Source organism: Pelophylax lessonae (genome assembly GCF_965119305.1).
Source record: "Pelophylax lessonae genome assembly, chromosome: 8".
Lineage (NCBI taxonomy): Eukaryota > Metazoa > Chordata > Amphibia > Anura > Ranidae > Pelophylax > Pelophylax lessonae.
In genome coordinates, this window is record NC_138775.1 from 206,466,317 (window position 1) to 206,485,192 (window position 18,876).

At 45.5% G+C, this 18,876-nt stretch overlaps 1 protein-coding gene across 3 annotated transcripts in view; it reads right to left on the reverse strand.

The window, feature by feature from the left end:
* The window catches only part of KLHL20 (kelch like family member 20), a 107,227-nt gene that overhangs the window by 14,328 nt on the left and 74,023 nt on the right, over positions 1–18,876 (reverse strand). For all 3 annotated transcript variants that reach the window (XM_082266469.1, XM_082266470.1, XM_082266471.1), the window contains 5 exons: positions 16,489–16,647; positions 15,551–15,645; positions 14,653–14,768; positions 10,878–11,061; positions 6,577–6,720 (listed from right to left, as the gene is read on the reverse strand). In XM_082266469.1, the coding sequence (XP_082122595.1) occupies positions 6,577–6,720; positions 10,878–11,061; positions 14,653–14,768; positions 15,551–15,645; positions 16,489–16,647 (698 nt within the window). The remainder of the gene's footprint in view (positions 1–6,576; positions 6,721–10,877; positions 11,062–14,652; positions 14,769–15,550; positions 15,646–16,488; positions 16,648–18,876) is intronic.

Consider the following 18,876-nt stretch of genomic DNA (forward strand, 5'->3'; position numbering starts at 1 on the left):
TTGCTTAAGTTCAACGATTTTTCCTCAGATCAGGATCTGCTTAAATATATATTTCGGACTTTCACTTAGTCACTTCATATTTCACGTGTGGCATTTGGGTCTTTTTCAGAACTTATTTTTATTTGCATTATTGTATTAATTTTGCTGTTTTTATGTTTAATTTTAAGTTTGTACTGTGGAGCCATTTGTCAGATCAAGATTGCTTATAGATTCAAATTGGACTGTGTATGGGACTTCTATTTAATCACTTCATATTTCACGTGTGACATTTGGGACTTTAACCACCTGCCGACCGCCGCACGACTATTTACGGCGGCGGTCAGCCCCTCACTGGCAAATCGACGTAGAGCTACGTCGCTAGCCTGTGAGGCTCTAGAGAGCGAGCGCGCGCCGCCGGAGGCGCGCTACCGCTCGGTCACGGACCCCCCCCCCCGCGCGTGTGCGCCGGGCACTCGCGATCGTCCGTTACACCGGGAGAAAGCCAAGCGGCTAATGTAAACAAAGCCGCCTGCCATTCTTCCCTGTGTAAGAATGGAGATCATACGGTTCTGCTATGTAGGACCATTGATCTCTGTTCTTACACCAGTAGCCACATCCAATCACAGTTAGAATCACGCCCCTAGGGACACACTTAACCCCTCCCTCTCAAAAAAAGTTAACCCCTTCACTGCCAGTGTCATTTTTACAGTAACAGTGCATATGTATAGCACTGATTACTGTAGTAATGTCACTGGTAACCCCAAAAGTGTCAAAAATGTCAGTCAAGGGTCCGATCTGTCCGCCGCAATGTCGCAGTCCCGCAAAAAAAAAAAAAAAACCTATAAAAATGACAAAAATCTTTCCCTTAGTTAGTAATCGCAATAACTTTTGCGCAAACCAATCAAAATACGCTTTTTGCGATTTTTTTAACCAAACATAAGTAGCATAAAACAAATTGGCCTAAAATGTTAAAAAATTTTGATTTTTACATTTTTTTTGGGAGTTTCATATAAAAAAAAATGTGAAAAATATTGTTCTTTTTGCAAAATTTACGTTTTTTTTTTGTTTATAGCCCATGATAAAAAAAAAAAAAAAAAAAAAAAAAAAAAAAAAAATCGCACAGGTGATCAAATACCACCAAAAGAAAGCTCTGTTTAAAAAAAGGACGTCAAATTCATTTAGGTACAGCGTCACACGACCGCGCAATTGTCCGTTAAAGTCACGCAGTGCCGAATCGCAAAATAGGGGTAAAATCTTCCAGGGCTTAAGTGGTTAAGACTTTTTATTTGCATTATTGTGTTTTGTTGTCTATCTATTGTCATGTTTGTAGTGTAGAGTGCTTTACTTTTAAGTATGAATTCTTAACTCAAAAAAGTACCTTCAAATGCGCTCAACATTCCCTAAATTTCTTTTTTGCTGCTGTGATCTGGCTTCCTGGTAAAGGGTAGCTACGTTCGTGCTTCCATTTCTAATTACAGAGACATTGTTGGCAAAGTAATGAACAAACACTTCACACAGTTTCTGCGAGAGTTTCCGATACAGCTTCAGGTGACCCAAGTTGAACAATTTATCCACAGTGTAGGACAGTTGGGCAGGTCTGTTACTTGCTGTTGCAGTTTTGTGTAATATGTAATTTGTTAATCTTTGTAAGGCAGTTGTAACAGATGCCATTTTACAAGTTCCTCTTTCCAGTTTGTACTTGATGGGAAAGCAGTACAGAAATGTAAAAGATGGTAAATGGTTATACAACTGGATTTGTAGTAAGATCCGTTATTTCAAGTCGCAAATGAAAAACAAGCTTAAAGGCGATTTTCGCCTTTCCCCTCCACCCCCTCCAAAAATTAAATGTCAGCAGCTCCACATACTGTAGCTGCTGACTTTTAATATTAGGTCACTTGCCTGTCCTGGAGTCCAGTGATGTCGGCACCGCAGCCAATGTTTCCATCGGCTGTGGGGTGCTGCCGCCGCCATTGCCGGTAAGGGAACCCAGCAGTGAAGCCTTGCGGCTTCACTGGCGGGTCCCTACTGTGCATTGGCGAAGCGCGCTGGGTTCCCTTATCGGCAATGGCGGCGGCAGCACCCCACAGCCGATGGAAACATTGGCTGCGGTGCCGATGGAAACATTGGCTGCGAAGCATGCTGCGCATTCCTATTGGCTTGGTGGCTGGGGGAAGGAGGAGGGGGCCAAACTTCCAAGGGATGGCGCCGTATCCTGGAACTTCCGTATCCTGGAAGTGGGAAAGGGTACCTGTCAAAAACAGGTACCCCCTCCTTAAAACTCTGCTTTAAGTGGAACTTTAGTCAGAAAAGGAAGTCCTGCTAGATGACTTCAGGCTGGCCCATTTTGCAGGTATAGCTATGTATACATTAAAAATAATTGTCTATACCATTTAAAATCCAGTAATACGGTTTCACCCATCTCTGCACATACTCAGTTGCTCTCCCATTTTAGGCATTTTTAGGCACTGCTGAGTTTGTAGAGACAGATCTGCAGACAGCCTTAAAGCAGAATTAAACCCTTCTATCCTTTACAGCCAAGGATGCTGCTTCTGTTTAAACTGCAACTGCCATGGTGCTGCACATGAGATCAGTTATGACTAGAGGTGCACCGAAATTTCGGCCACCGATAATTTCGGCCGAAAATGTGAGTATCCAATTTCGGCCGATAGGGGGTTAAGGATGCCGAAAATGTATGCTGATATCAGTTAAAAGCGAGTCCTTCACTTCCCTGTCATTTGCGGGTATGTGTGCTGCTGACTGCTGCGATCCTATGCTGGTTACACTGGGGCTTCATTGTGAGCTACAGTGGTCGCTAGACGGCTCGGGGGAGAGGGACTTATAATGCAAAGGATCTTATCCTCCTCCGCGCCTAATGCTGAATTGTTGCACCCACCTCCTCCCTTCCATGTGCCGTTCGCTGTAGAAGAAGGTAATGTGGATGTCTGCTGCTGTAGCGTCTAGTTAGAACGGATTATAAATCACAGCCTAGAGTCAGTCTCTCTCTCTCTCTCTCTCTCTGAAATGGAATGTTACAAAGTGTTTCTGCAGTCAAAACGTAACATTCTCTCTCTCTCAGAAACACTTTGTAACAGTCTCTCTCTCTCTTGTTAAGATTTGACTGCAGATACACATTGTATACACTTTGTAACATACATCAAATCTGTGAAAAAGGCACTGTATGTTAAAGCCTTACTCCAACAAAACCTTATTACTTGTACAAAAAAGAGTAAGTAATTAAAAAACTGCCCACTCACCCAGCGCTAGCTTAAAGCTGACAAATAAGATAGCAGCTGCTATAAATAGAATAAATTTAAAACAAGGTGTGAATATAGCTCTGAGGTGCATCCTAATCACACTAACAGCGCTCCAATGAATTCTTAAGGAGAATCGTATACGACCACTACAATACATATATAAAATACTGAATGTATTTTATATATGTATTGTAGTGGTTGTATACGATTCTCCTTAAGAATTCATTGGAGCGCTGCTAGTGTGATTAGGATGCACCTCAGAGCTATATTCACACCTTGTTTTAAAACCTTATTACTGTTGGGGAAATTTCCCTGACTTTCTGTCCTGGTGACATACACAGAGCCGTAGTAGTGACATCACCGGGAGGCGGCATTTTTGAAAGGAAGGGGACGGGAGGAGCAGAGAGGTGCTGACAAGTAAGGACATTGCATCATTGAGGTGGGGGGGCTGAGGTGAGGTTACCAATGGTATTTGTATTATGAAGCATGAGGGGGCTAATGTATTGTCACTGCTGGTCACTGATGCATTAGTGACCGACCAGTGGCACTTAATTAACCCCTTTGTGCTGCATTAGTGCAACCAGTATCAGTGCAACCAGTGTTAATTAACACTGATACTGGTTGTACTAATGCAGCACAAAGGGGTTAATTAACTGCCACTGGTCGGTCACTAATGCATCAGTGATCAGCAGTGGCAATACATTAACCCCCTCATGCTGCATAATACAAATATCATTGGTAATTAAATTAACCACTTGCCAACCCATCACAGTACATATACTGCATACTAGCTACAGGTGTACATCGCTGCCTGTTTCTGTCGTATGCCCCTGTTCTATCTATTTTAAAATAATTTGGGGGGAAAAAGTCATTTTCGGTTTCGGTTTTCGGCCAAGGGCTTCCTGCATTTTCGGTTTCGGTTTCGGTCCAGAATTTTCATTTCGGTGCATCCCTAGTTATGACATCAGCTATTTGATAGTTTTACTGTTTGAGGACACAAGCAAATGTGACAGTTAGCAATCCTGGCATATCAGCAATGTAACTTTTTTGAAACCATCAATGGGTTTAGTTCTGTTTTATGATTTACTGCTGTTTGGTGGCTCTGGGCTTCAACAAAATGGCAGCCTCCAGCAAGAAGTTATGGGTAAAGTTCAGCTTTAGCAAAGTGACAGATGATACTTCTTTGAGTGAATCCCAGTGCTGTCAATAGTTAGAAAAGGTATGCATCCAAATGGAGATTGCTTCTGGTCAACTCAGGCAACTAAAGTCCGAAGTATGAGCATTGTCGGATGGTCTATGGTCAGCTCAATCATGCAAGTTATTTCATGGCTTTTCCATTACCTAGAGGTTGGTAGGGAAGTAACATTTTAAAGCTTATTTCGCCACATAACTATGCAGCTACATATTAAAAAGAGTGTGTTGGGCCAATAAAGGTTCAGTTTGGTTTTAAAGCAGATTGCAATTCCCCTCACCCTTGCAATCTTTTCTTGGGCAGTGTAGTACTGAGTAGTTGTTTGGTACTGTTTCTTCTAGGATGCGCCTGTATTTTTATCTAGCCATGTTTCTGTATATGCATGACATGTCACAGGTTTTCAATGAGATCAGCTGTAACAGCTGTCTTATTCTGTACTGATCTAGCATTACAGAAAAGTGGCTGTGATGCAGTTGTTGCCTGAATTCTTTGGCTTTTAATTTTTTATGTGATTCATTGCAGTAGGGTGAAGACGCAAGGAAGTTTGTGTTCATTCCTTTGTTTTCTGTGCCATGATTTGAACGAAGTTTGTATTTTATTTCTCAGCTAAGGAGGGCATATTCCCAAGTACCGACGAGTCTAATTACTACCTTCTCCTGTGCCGTCTCTAAGTTGTGCTGCCTGCACTAGCTAAGAACAATGAAGCAATTTACATAGTATCTGCTTTGACTTGCCTGTAGTTTTCTGTTTTTTTTTTTTTTTTTAATATGTAAAAATTGCCATGCATTACAAGAGAAATGTGGCAGTCCACATTCCCACTGCACACATTTCTGGAATTTCAAGAGAAATGTGGATCCCACAGAGCCAGGCTGTACACAGGGCCTTGACTTTTGTCCAATTTACTTGCCCATTGCCAGAGCCTCTACCAGCCACTGAGGTTCTGGCCTTGGATGTAGTAGATCAGGCCCTGTCATTAAGACTGGGTCTGATATTCAGATACATTCCTGACCCCACAGAAATGGACTTGAAAAAAAAAACGAAAGAATGAAATCTAGTAACTGCAATGGCTGACTTCCTCCAGAACATTCCAATTGCCCGATGGTTTCTAGCTGCAATATTTTCTCACAGAGACTTAAAAAGTCAGTATTAGGTCAAAATTCCTAATCTGCCTTATAATCCCAGGATTGTTACTTGGAAAGTAATGGAACCATTGGATCAGCATGACAGCCAAGTAACCAGTATTTTTATAAGGAGAGGTCAGCGACTGCAACCTTCAAATTTCCTGAATACAGATGTTCTTTAGAAACAAACACACCACAAGGTTCTGGCACTTTGTCAGCGTTCTTTGTTTACACACATTGCGGGCCACATGGGGATCACTTTAAGAAGTTCTTAAAGCGGAGTTCTGGCCTCAAAATCGACAAATCGATTTTGGGCCATCAGCTTGCTGAGTGTCACCTGAAAAACAAATGGATAATCACGATTTTTGTTTTTGTTTACTTACCTTGTTATTGAAGAAAATATACTCACCTTTCTTCCTCTTCCTCCCTCTGCGGCCGTGGCCCGTGCCGTCACTTCCTCCTTGCATTGATTCCTGGGAGCTAAACGTCATCGCTCCCAGGAATCAATGCACCTGCACTGGCCCTGCTCGTCACTTCCGGTGCAGGCGCGTCTTTCCCTGCTAAACAGCTTCTGGGCATGCCCAGAAGCTGTGCAGGGATGACACGCCTGCACCGGAAGTGACGGCTGGGCCGGTGCAGTGCATTGTGGGACCGAAAAGAACATAGAAGAGGACGCGCTGGCTTCAGCTGCCCACACCTGAGATGGCAGCACTGGACAAGAAATTTTCAAGGCAAGTATTTCTTCTAAAAAGGTAATACAGACCTGGGACAGTTCAGATGCTATCCATTATGAAATGTTCTAGCCCTGACTGTCCCTGGGGTATTTTTATTAAAAAAAATCATGTCTGAGGCCGGAACTCTGCTTTAACTGCAAATTACATCACTATAAGATATAAAATTGACCTAAAAATATGGAAGTAAAACACTAAAATGGACAAATCACTCTCTTTGAAGAACATGGATATGCCTGAATTAGATCAAGAATGCATATTATACAAACATAGCTCTATAAACTGCAGAGCCCAAATACCTTTCAACGATGTTGAGGCAAGAGACACCATCTTGTCCACCCACAGCATAAAGATACCCCCCTAGAACCGCAACACCAACACTCGTCCTGCAAGTGCTGGTAGGAGCCACATCACTGCTCCACTGGTTTGTCTTTGGGTCATATCTGTAAAAGATGAATAGGTTGTCATTGTAAGTCTTATCAACCACATGAAGATCAGGCTTTTTCTGGCACTTTGTTTCCATGTAAAAACTGGATTTTTGACTTACCGTAAAATCCTTTTCTCTTAAGTTCATTGACGGACACAGTTCTCTCAGATTCATATCAGTAGGGTAATACTGCCCCCTACAGGAGTAGGACACTAGGCAGAAAAAAAGTTTTGGCTACGCCTATGGACAGTCCCGGAGGGTAAACCCTCTCTTCCTGCATAGGATGTCAGTTTTGCATCAAAGCAGTGTCAGAAAACTAACACCAACCCAACTCAAAATAGAGGGGCGGGTACTGCGTCCGTCAATGAACTTAAGAGAAAAGGATTTTACGGTAAGTCAAAAATCCAGTTTTCTCTATCGTTGATTGACAGACGCAGTTCTCTCTGATTCATATCAGTAGGGACGTCCCAAAGCAGTGCCATAAAATGAGGGGTGGGAACAGCAGAAAAAAAAACAAGTCCCCAAGGCCAAACATAGCCGACCAGGCAACATAGGACTCATCAGAACAAAAGATGAGGTCCCCCTGAAACAAACCATAAACACCATCAAGGAAGGTCAAAAGCCCTCCAAACAGCAGCCAGCAAAAAAACTTTGAGGCATGAAAAGAGGCATCTGCAGATACCAGCACATCCACCTTATAAAACATGGTAAAGGTGTGAACAAGACTACCAGGTAGCCGTCTTGCAACCTGGAGCACAGATGCCTACAAGACGAAAAGCCCAGGAAGCACTAGGCACCCGAGTAGAATGTTCCCGAAACAGGGAAAGGTAGGACCTGACCCTTAATTGAATAAACCTGCACCACCGTCTGTCCGATCCATCCGGGAATAGATCCACGTCTGGAGTGCCCCAACGAAGGCACAACTGATGAAACACCTCCGGATGAAGGGACCAACCTACATCCAAGGCCTGTCGACTGAGGCAATACGCCCGCCAAGGTTTCCACACCAGAAAAGGGAACAGCGGAAGAGCTGGAACAAGGATTTGACACTTCCAAGGCCGCTAGGACACCCTTGGTGCCCCCTTGGTGAATGACATAAGCCACAGTCCTGGCGTAATCGATTGAACGTGCACCGGGCAGCTGCAGGTGCCCAATTCAGTGAACCAGGCAATGCCAAGTCGCTCTCAGCCCCAGGACATTGATCTGTAACCTGGTTCCTCCAGGGATCATATTCCCGAAGCAGAGAACCTGCTGAGGACTCCTTTCCACCCAGACAGGCTTGCATCCGCAGTGATAAGTGTTGAGGAAAAAGGGGAGGAAGGATTCCAGCTCAAGACTCGCTGGTCAGCCAGCTCAGCTGAATCGGAAAGTCCAGAGAGTTTGGATTCTAGTCCCATTCGAGAAGGATCGCCTTCTAGGGGATCCCCGAGAGGGCTTGAGCGCAAGGGACTCGCATACAGGTCCGAAGGGACGACCATGTGCGGGACATGAACCGCAGTCTGAAATTCCAAGAGTTTTTTCTCCGGAGGGAGAAAACACCCTGACTGAGGGCGAGTCCAAAGCCAGGCCCAGATAGTCCAGTTTCATGAAAGGGACCAGGAATGACTTCTGAAGGTTCAGAACCCACCTGAACTCCTCCAGAGTTCTCGTGGGGGACTTCCAAATTAGTTTGTAAGCACCGTAGGAGACTCCACACGGAGAAGCAGATCGGCCAGAAACCCCGGACCGATACGCCCTGCTGCCGCAACAGCACCAGGACTGGAGCTAGCACCTTTGTGAAGACCCTAGTAGCATAAGCGAGACCAAAGGGTAACGCCACAAACCAATAGAGATCCTTCCCCACGGCAAAAAACTGAGAACCCACAGGTGTCCCGAACATAACAGGATGTGAAGGTAGGCAGCTTGATGTCTATGGAGACCAGGGATCCCCCTGATGCAGGGAAGCCACCACCGTGCGAACAGATACCAACTTGAAATTTTGATCTGCATGGAACCATCAGGGACCAATTGGTCCAGCTTGTTGAACCAGAGCCTGAACTGCCCCATAGAGCGCCTGTAAGCAATGCGGGGACAGCCGTACATTGGAAGGGAAATACCGGAAATAAACGGATCGGAACTCGATTTTGCAACTGGACCGCATGACCCCCTGAACCCAGCAGCCTGGGATCCGGGCCAACCACAGGTCAATGACCTGCAAGGACCTCCCCCCACCCCCTAGATGGGTGAGGAAGCACCTTCAGGCCGAGTAGGCCTTGTCCACAGGTCTGGAAAAAAAAAATGATCTCATGTTCTCCCGACCAGGGTCATTTGGAACCACACGTGGAAGTCTGGAAGGACTTAGCCACATCGACCGTCCCCGTGGGACGAAGAAACGGTTTGCGAGCTGAAAGGGAAGAACCCCGACTGCGACGAAGGCCCTTACCCTTGTTAGCCTGTGGAAGAAAACACTCTTCCCCCCCCGTGAGACCCTTATATAATGTCATCTAGGGCAGCGCCAAACAGGCGATCCCCTTGAAAAGGGAAATCCATTAAGACCGTCGTAGAAGTTTGATCCGCAGACCAACACTCCGGTAGAGTAGACACTGGACAACCACCGCCGAAAACAACAAGGTGACCCATACAAGGGAGCCTTGTAAATTTCAGCCCCTGCGCTGGCAGGTCCAACAGCTCCCCCAGGGCAAGAGGGACATGCCCCACACCAAGTCACGGCGGTGGAACTCCGCCCATCAGGCAGAGTCTGCGTGGCAAGGGCAAACAAACTTTGTTCCCAGTGCAGACTACACCAGGGAGTACAGATCGCAGGCCACAGCTCGCGCCATCCTATCACCCAAGTCCTTAAAGGACGAGGATTCCTCCACTGGAACAATGGTAGTCCCATTCAGCTAGAGACCGTACAGTCACCAAAGGCAGAACAGTCCTCTGTACCAGAGACTCCCCAAAAGGGCAACGTCTAACGGCCGCTTAGACACCCCAGGGGAACATCTCAAGCTCCTACATGAGCAGCCAGCAAAAAGAGCAGCTCCAGATGGCATGTGAGTGCCAGATGCCACCTGTGCCCCAGACACAGCCACCGCTGCGACTCCCAAATTGCAGGGTGTCACGCATCGAAACAGCCAGTGCATCCACCAGCGCCTGTCGTGGCAGGGGAGGTAGAAATGTTATCCTCATTATCTGAGGAGACAGGGTGTGAGGTAACAGGTAACGTTCACTTACCATACTGGGAATACAGGCAGGCGCCATCTCTTGAAAGAACCCCACACCACCAGAGTAGGGGGGCTGTTGGCCAAATAGGAACGCTGCGACATAAGCCTAGACCCTGTTGTGTGCGTCCTGGCGAGATGTTTAACTCGTGGGGCCAGTCGCCGTCCAGTGGGACTATGTCGCGGCCGACGCAGCGCGGAGCTACGGTCTGCACACCCTCGCTCGCTAGACTGGGGTGAGCACTGGATATGGGGGTCCAGTCTGGCATAATTGCTTGAAGATTCCTGGAGAAAAATAGGCTAGCTAAAAAAATCTACAAAAAAAAAAAAAAAAAAAAAACTTTATATGCCAGGACCAGAGATCCCAGCAAGGAACTAATTACTCCTGACTAGGCAGATTAAAACGGACATCCTATGCAGGAAGAAAGAGGGTGTACCCTCCGGGACTGCCCATAGGCGTAGCCAGAACTTTTTTCTGCCTAGTGTCCTACTCCTGTAGGGGGCAGCATTACCCTACTGATATGAATCAGAGAAAACTGCGTCCGTCAATGAACGATAGAGAAATTTTTTTTTTTTTTGCTAGAACGTTAGAACCCCTACACTTTTTTTTTTTTTCCGGGTTCGGCGGCTCCGGCGCGCTGATTGGCCGGAAGAGACTGCTCCAGCGCGCTGATTGGTCGGAGCCGCGATGACGTCACTCCCGCGCATGCGCGCAGGAGTGATTTTTCCGGCAAGCTCCCGGCAACTTAATTGAAGGTCCCCCCGGACCTTCAGAGCGCATGCGCCGCTCGCGCGAGCGGCTGCATGCACTGTAAATATCTCCTAAACCGTGCCGGTTTAGGAGATATTATTTGTACCTACAGGTAAGCCTTATTATAGGCTTACCTGTAGGTAAAAGTGTCAAAAAGCGGGATACAACCGCTTTAACAAGAGAACAAAACAGAAAGGTACAGCATTTGCCCACATATCTCACCTTTCAACACTGTTGAGGTATGAAGATCCATCATGACCACCTACAGCATAAAGAAGGTCATCCAGAACACTGACACCGACCCCACATCGCCGTTTACTCATGGAAGCCACCATTCTCCACTCATTGGTCTGAGGATCATATCGTTCAACGCTAGAAATGGCATCTCCACTGCACCAACCTCCCACTGAAAGTAAACAATTATATTTTTCTTTATGTAGTCAGTTGATGAAAGCAGATGGCCGAACATTGTACATATGCAGTATATAAAGCATTAACCAATAACTTGTTCCAGCATGGTAAATATACGAATCCTATATGAAAAAGGGTTGCATCATATCCACTGCAGCACTGTGTTGATCATGTAGCATTAGAGACTGATATGAATCCAAAAGAGTTGAGGGTCTCATTTCGATAGCAATTTGTACATTTTTGGTTTAGATATGTGCATGCAGATTTGTCGTTGACAGAGAACAATGCAGTTGATAAATCCAAGAAAAGGATCAGCTCGGTGGACTCCGCTAGCTCAGCTAGATCGCTCAATTGATCCGCGCTGAGCAGTCGGATGACAGGTCCGTCTCTGCTCACTGTGCAGAGATAAACCTGTCAGAGTCCTGCTCTCCTCTATGGGGAGATTGGATCAAAACGGACATGTCCGTTTTCATCCGATCTGACCCGCAGGACAGATAGCGAACGTATCGCCATCCGGAAGACAGACAGGTGGTCAGCGGACACATCTCCGCTGACATCCGCCTTTTCATAGAGGAGATTGATTGGCACGATCAGGTCCGCCTGAAAAACAGACAGGCGAACCTAATCGGTCCGATCATGTGAAAGGGTCCTTAGGATTTGCTTAGGATTTAGGATTTGCTTGTTCAGAATATGTATATTCTGAACACTAATTGCCCAGATACGCATTTACGTTGACAGCATCATGGCTGAGTATTTTCACTGCCCATGTGGAAAGATCACAGGAAAATTCTGATTGCATCGGAGCTTCACAGTAATGTACATAGCATGAAAAGGTTTAACATGAATATTTATAATATAATTGGAAGACAAGATAAATCTAAACTGATGTTAGAAGATAACTGGACAATTTATAGGAAATTCACTAAATCAACAGGGGTTGGAAAAAAAAATGAACACACCACATCCCATTATAGTGTGTACTAGCCCTAATCCAAAACACTGAGTGTGGTTCCTCTCTGATCTCTCTTCTCTCTGCAAGTGTCACTTCTGTCCCCTCCAGTACACAGCCAGTAACTCTTAAGTTTAGCTCTAAGTGTTTGTTTTTCAATGAGTCTGTAAGCCTGTGTAGAGAGGAGTGTGTCCCTTTCCTCCAATCAGCTGTTAGATATCAAGGAACACTGCTCTATGTTCTGCAAAGTGTGTGAGGTCAGATCCCCACGCCCTGCAGAGGAAAAAAATCCTTTGATCTGTGTGTTTTAGGAATGATCTACAGAAGTGGATGCAAATAAACAGGTACAACTTATGAAGGAGGATTTGTTTAATCGCTGTGTATCATCTGAGGCTAATCACTTCACTGAGTATATACAAAGGGACTAAACCCCTTTTAACAAAGCCGATTCTAAAAGTTAACCAACAAAGTGTCAGGACTCTAACCCTGACCCGACATACACAATAAACGGCTAAATTTGGCAATTATTGTTTTAAATGCAAACAAACTGCGGTGTTCGTTTTTTTTTTTTTTTAAAAATGTATGTACAGATACATCTCATACAATTAGAATATCATCAAAAAGTTAAATCATTTCAGTATTCCAATTCAAAAAGTGAAACTCCTGTAATATGTAGATGCGTTATACACAGAGTGAAATACTTCAAGCATTTCTTTCTTTTAATTCTGATGATTATGGCTTACAGCTAGTGAAAACCCAAAATTCAGTATCTCAGAAAATTCGATTATTACTTAAGACAAAAAAAAAAAAAAAAAAAGCAGTCACTTTGGTTGGGGGGGCCTGTGGAACCCAGCTTACCTTCGAGAGGTTGGGAAATCCCTCTCTCAGCTCCCTAGGCCCCTCTTATGTGTAAGTCAGTCACTCTGTGTCTAATAGGGGCACAGGGTGGCCAAGAAAATGATGGACTTAATGGACACTGGGACTATGGTTACACTTATGTGTATTGTATTTTGTTTTAGCCTTGTTGCCAGCAGTCTGGTCATCCAGGCTGGTTTAGGTGCACTGAGTTAATTAGCATGTTAATGATATTATCTAGATGGGATTAGCCATGAGTCAGTTGTACCTTGTTATCTAACCATTGTGTGATGTTTTGGGTAAATATCTGGGTCATTGTTCATGTAGTGACTGACATACCGTACTTCAAGTGCATAAAAAGTCTGTTTCTTGTTCAATAAAGGTTGTTATTTCAGATCCATACAAGCTAAGTTCAGGCTAGTTTTGTGTGTAGGGCAGATGTAATATCTGATACCTATGTGGAGGAAGCAGTATTCTGATGGAAGTCCACAAACACTGTGTGGGTCCCGGTTTCGTTATATTGGTTGGCAGCAGTGGGATGTTTCCTGCAGTCTGGGACATCCAAACATCCACTGGGATACAAGGTCCGGATAGCAGAAGAGGAGAGGTACAGATACCAGCCGCCATGGAAGAGGAATTTGGAAGGAGGTTGCGAGAGATGCGGATACAGCACAGGGGACCATTGTCAGAGCAGGTCCTGCTAGGATGGTATCATTTAATCCGCTTGGAACTCTGGGAGGAAATGCTAGCCTGTGAGCAGCGACACCAGGGAATAATCCTCCCCCCATCCAGGAAAGGTACTGGTCGCAGTATAGATTGTGGGTGCTGGTTTTGGGAGATAAACAGCACAAGGAATGGAAAGCGGAGTTAAGTAGGCTGGTCCAAGCGGAGAGGCGGTTGGACGAGAGCTACAGAGCGCTCCACTGGTATGTAACCCAAGTGTGCCCATGGACAGCGGACAACAGCCTAACGGAAGGCTTTTGCTGCAGTGGCCCGGGGCTGTCATTGGAGAAGTGGTCACAGGACCCCGACATTGGGAGCGATTTGGAGTGGCGGTTAGAGAAAATTACAGATTACAGAGAAGAGATCCTGAACATCTCAAAAGTGCTCTGGGCACTGGAAGATATTGAGTTTCTGGCCGTTCAGGAATGGGATCTGGAAATCACCTACAGAGCCATGTCATCTGCTGGTGTTGGTCCACTGTGTTTTATCAAGTCCAATTTCAGCGCAGCCCACTACCAGGAAATTCTAAAGCCCTTCATGCTTCCCTCTGCTGACCAGCTGAAAGCCATAATCATCTAAATTAAAAGAAACACTTGAAATATTTCACTCTGTGTAACGTATCTATAAAAAAAAAACACTTTTTGAACTGAATTACTGAAATAAATTAACTTTTTGATGATATTCTAATTTTATTAGATGCACCTGTAGTTAAACCTTCCACCAGTACAGAAAAAAAGAGTCATCAATCATGTTAACTTTAGGAAGATTTAGAGAAAACATTTATTGAAATGGCTCTTCTGAATCTCTGGGAAGTTTGTCTGCATATTTCAATGTACAGGATCACAGTTAGATATGAGCGATTCCACTTGGTCATATATACATGAATGGAATGCATATTGCGCAAAACCTAACTTCTAACATGTATCTACCCAATGACATTTTGCTGGTATGAAAGTAATAAGTAAAAAAAAAAAAAACAAACAACTATTAAGTTAAACCACACAACCTACGGTAAAATCATAAACTGCTTTATATCAATCTTGACAATATAAAATGTACCTGCAAACAGCACTTCTCCACAACGAATGGGTTTTCGAGGCCTTGTCCTGGGCCCTTGCATTAGAGGACGTTCCTGAGGCAGAAGAAGATAGTTCTTGGCTTCATCTACCAAGTCCCTTTGAATAAAAAATACAAGTAAAATCAGTACATTTAAATAGCAGTACTGGCTATACAAAATCTTTTAGCAAATGTAACAGGGATATGTGTGATCAACCTTAAAAGTAACTAACTACTTTCCTTGATGACTCTTTGATTATCCAGTGGGCTGAACAAAAAAAACAAAAACTGATTTCTCCATCCACACAAGTGGAACACAGTGATCAGCAGCTGCAGTCACTGATCGAAACAAAATTTCTAGCATTCACTTTTGACAGAAGTAGGTCTAATAAATAACTATCATCCATTGTCTTTCCTCAAAAAAAAAGAAAAAGAAAAAGGGGGGGGGGCCTGCATTTCAACCGGAGACCCCCCCCCCCCCCCCATTGACTCAATGCCTCCACAGTTCTATTTCAAAGGACACAATTTCAAAGTTTGTCAACAACTCTGAGCAGGTGAATTAGATATTACAGGAGTTCAATGTAAGAGTTCACTATGTCACCCTGAGGGACCGTGTGGTCCAGAAATGTTGGCTTATTAGACCAATATGATATTGCACTAATAAATGGATTGTATAGGATTGCAAGGGAGTGCTGGTGACGTCTCATCGTTTTACTATGATTTATGAGGCGCCATTCGCTAACATTACTGCACGCACCCATCTATTACCATGGTCACTGAACATGGAAACGAGTGCAGTCCTTATCCTTTAATTCATGGGAGTTCAAAAAGGGTCTAAAGCTGAGGTCTACCAACTCTATTTACCGATATCAAAAAAAGGAAACATTTCTATGTGACAGACCTGCATTCTTCATCGCTCTTAATGAGTGGATCAGATCCCACTGTTCCTACCAGAAATTTGGGACTAAGCAGAGGCAATCTGACATGCTGTAGAACCTAAGAAAAAAAGTGATACAAACGTTTATTCTTCAGACATAATAAAACTAAAACAAAATTACCCCCTTGGAGCCTCAAACATCAACCCATTCAATAAGGAGGGCGAGCCTAGCAGCGCATCATCGGAGGCCTCCCGATGATGTCAAAGATGAACATGGCTGAACTGGGTTCTCTGTGTGGGGTGAGTATTTGCAATATGGCCATATTGGATTGAGGCAAGGGCATGAATTTTGTGTAAACATCAGCATTAAAAAATACCCCTCATTTTCTCTTTAGGAGTTACAGGTAAGAACTAGAAGAAAGCAAATGTTTATTGAATCTCAGAATATTATTTAGTAAAATTAAACGTTTGATTTCTAAAAAAGGCATTTGCATGAACTACTACATTTTTCTAAGATAAGATAAAAATAAAATACAAAGATTTCAGGAGATTTAGGCCCCTTTCTCACAGGGCAGATCCTCTCGGCAGACTCCGCTAGCTCAGATGACAGGTCCATCTCCGCTCACTGTGCAGAGATGGACCTGTCAGAGTCACGCTCTCCTCTATGGAGAGATCGGATGAAAACCAACAGCATGTCCGTTTTCATCCGATCTGACCCGTTGGACGGATGGCAAACGTATCGACAATCAGTCAGTTTTAAGCGGATCTTGTTGGATCGGATGACAGGCGGGTGTCATCTGACACATCTCCGCTGACATCCGCCTCTCCATAGAGTAGAATGGGTGGCCTGATCAGGTCCGCCTAAGCCTGAAAAATGAACAGGCGGAGCTGATTGGTTCAAAAGTTTGAAAGGGGCCATACACAGTCATCAGGACCCAAAATTCTTTCAATACAAAGCATACCTGTGGCAACTGCGGCCTCCGTTCTTGGATGCTGTATTTCACCCATGCCATGACTGCATTAAATACTTGTTCTTCACTGCGCACATTCAGCTCATCGCTGGAAATAATATCAATCAGCTGATTGGCTGGGAGAAGCATGAACTCCTCGCTTTCCATCACCTGGAAGGAAAGGAAGTACGACACATAAGAAAAACAGAATTTTTGTAAAATCTTACCTGTAAAATTCCTTTCTCTGAGTCCTCCGACAGTCGCCGCCTCTTCATATTCGTCACAATGGGGTATTAGACTTTGCTCTGAAGGAGCAGCTAGGCAACAGAATATGTTAACATTAAAGCTTTTAACATATCCCACCCTCAAGGGGTGGTCCCCTCAGTCAATACCCTCCTACTTCCTGCAACCATATCTCAGTTTCAGTGGAATAGCAGTAGAGTATACAACCAAACCCCAAAAGAGGGGCGGGGGCGGCGACTGTCGGAGGACTCAGAGAAAGGAATTTTACAGGTAAGATTTTACAAAAATTCCGTTTTCTCTTACATCCTCCGACAGTCGCCGCCTCTTCATATTCGTCACAATGGGGACGTCCCAAAGCAGTGCAAATATGAGGGGTGGGAAACGCATCCGCGCCGTAAGGCAACGCAGTCTCCGCATCAAAGAAAGGAACCTTACCAAAGGAAGGAAACCAGCTGGGCAACAGGAAAAAAACTGCTCAACAGGAGCAACAACCCAGGAAAAAACAAAGAACCAGGGGATAAAAACCTATCCCAACAGCCAGAGGTCCCAACAAGGGACCCTAGGGAACTGCCGCACTAAGAACCTTGCGGCCAAAGGAAGCATCCGCCGATGCCTGAACATCTACCTTGTAGAATTTTGTGAAAGTGTGCACGGTCGACCAGGTCGCCGCCTTACACACCTGGGCTACAGAAGCCCCATGACGACAGGCCCAAGACGTACTCAGAGACCTAGTAGAGTGCGCCTTCACAGGCACCGGGGGAACCTTCCCCTGCAAAGCATATGCCTGTTCAATGGTCTGCCTGATCCATTTGGCGATGGTAGAGGCCGACGCCGCCATGCCCTTCCGAGGACCCTCTGGAAGAACAAACAAGGAATCCGTCTTTCGAAAAGACTCAGTCGATTTAAGGTAAACCCTTATCGCCCGAACATCCAAAGAATGTAGACTCACCTCCTTTGGATGTTTAGGCTTCGCGCACAGCGAAGGCAAGACAATATCCTCATTAAGATGGAATTCCGAAACTCGCTTCGGAAGAAAAGAAGGATTAGGTCGCAAGACCACCTTATCCAAATGAACAACCAGATACGGAGACTTGCAGGACAAAGCCGCCAGCTCCGACACTCTGCGAGCCGAAGTGATCGCAACCAAAAAGGTGACCTTTTTGGACAACATAGACAACGAGATCTCCCTGATCTGTTCAAAAGGAGCACGTTGTAACACAGATAAAACGAGATTCAAGTCCCAAGGGGGCAGAGGATCCCTCCTAGGAGGAACCAGATGCCGCACTCCCTGAACAAAAGTGCCAACCAAGGAGTTGGAAGCCACGGGACGTTGAAACAGAACGGCCAGCGCAGACACCTGACCCTTTATCGTAGCCAGCGCCAAACGCTGATCGACACCTGTTTGAAGGAAGGACAGCACTCGGGAAACCGAGTACGTGCGGGGTGAAAACCCCCTGGACTCACACCAGGCAAAATAGGCCTTCCAAGTACGGTAGTAAACCTTCCCCGAGGAAGACTTCCTCGCGTTGATCAAGGTATGAACGACCTCCGGGGAGAGACCCTGCTCCTTCAGGACCTCGGTCTCAACAGCCAGGCCGTCAAAGCCAGCGACTGTAAAGCAGGATGGTATATCGGTCCTTGAGACAGGAGATCGTCTCGAAGAGGCAGACGCCACGGGGCGTCGACCGCCAGATTCACGAGGTCTGCGTACCAGGACCGGCGAGGCCAGTCCGGTGCCACAAGAATCACCGTGCTGCGTTCCGAGTGTAACCTGCGAAGGAACCTGGACAGCAACTGAATCGGTGGAAACGCGTACATCAGCTTGTACTGATGCCACGGGGCCACTAACGCGTCCGACGCATCTGCCCGAGGGTCGCGCGTCCTTGCCACGAACCTTCTCACCTTGTTGTTGAGACGAGACGCGAACAGGTCCACATCTGGAAGACCCAACTTCGCTCACAACATCTGGAAGACAGCCGGGTGGAGAGACCATTCCCCCTGATCCAGGGTCTGGCGACTCAGATAGTCCGCCTGCCAGTTCTCCACCCCCCGAAATGTGCACCGCCGTTATCGCCGGGACATGAGTCTCGGCCCAAGTCAGAATGTCGGCCACTTCTCGAGCCGCTCGGGCACTCCTGGTGCCCCCTTGGTGGTTGA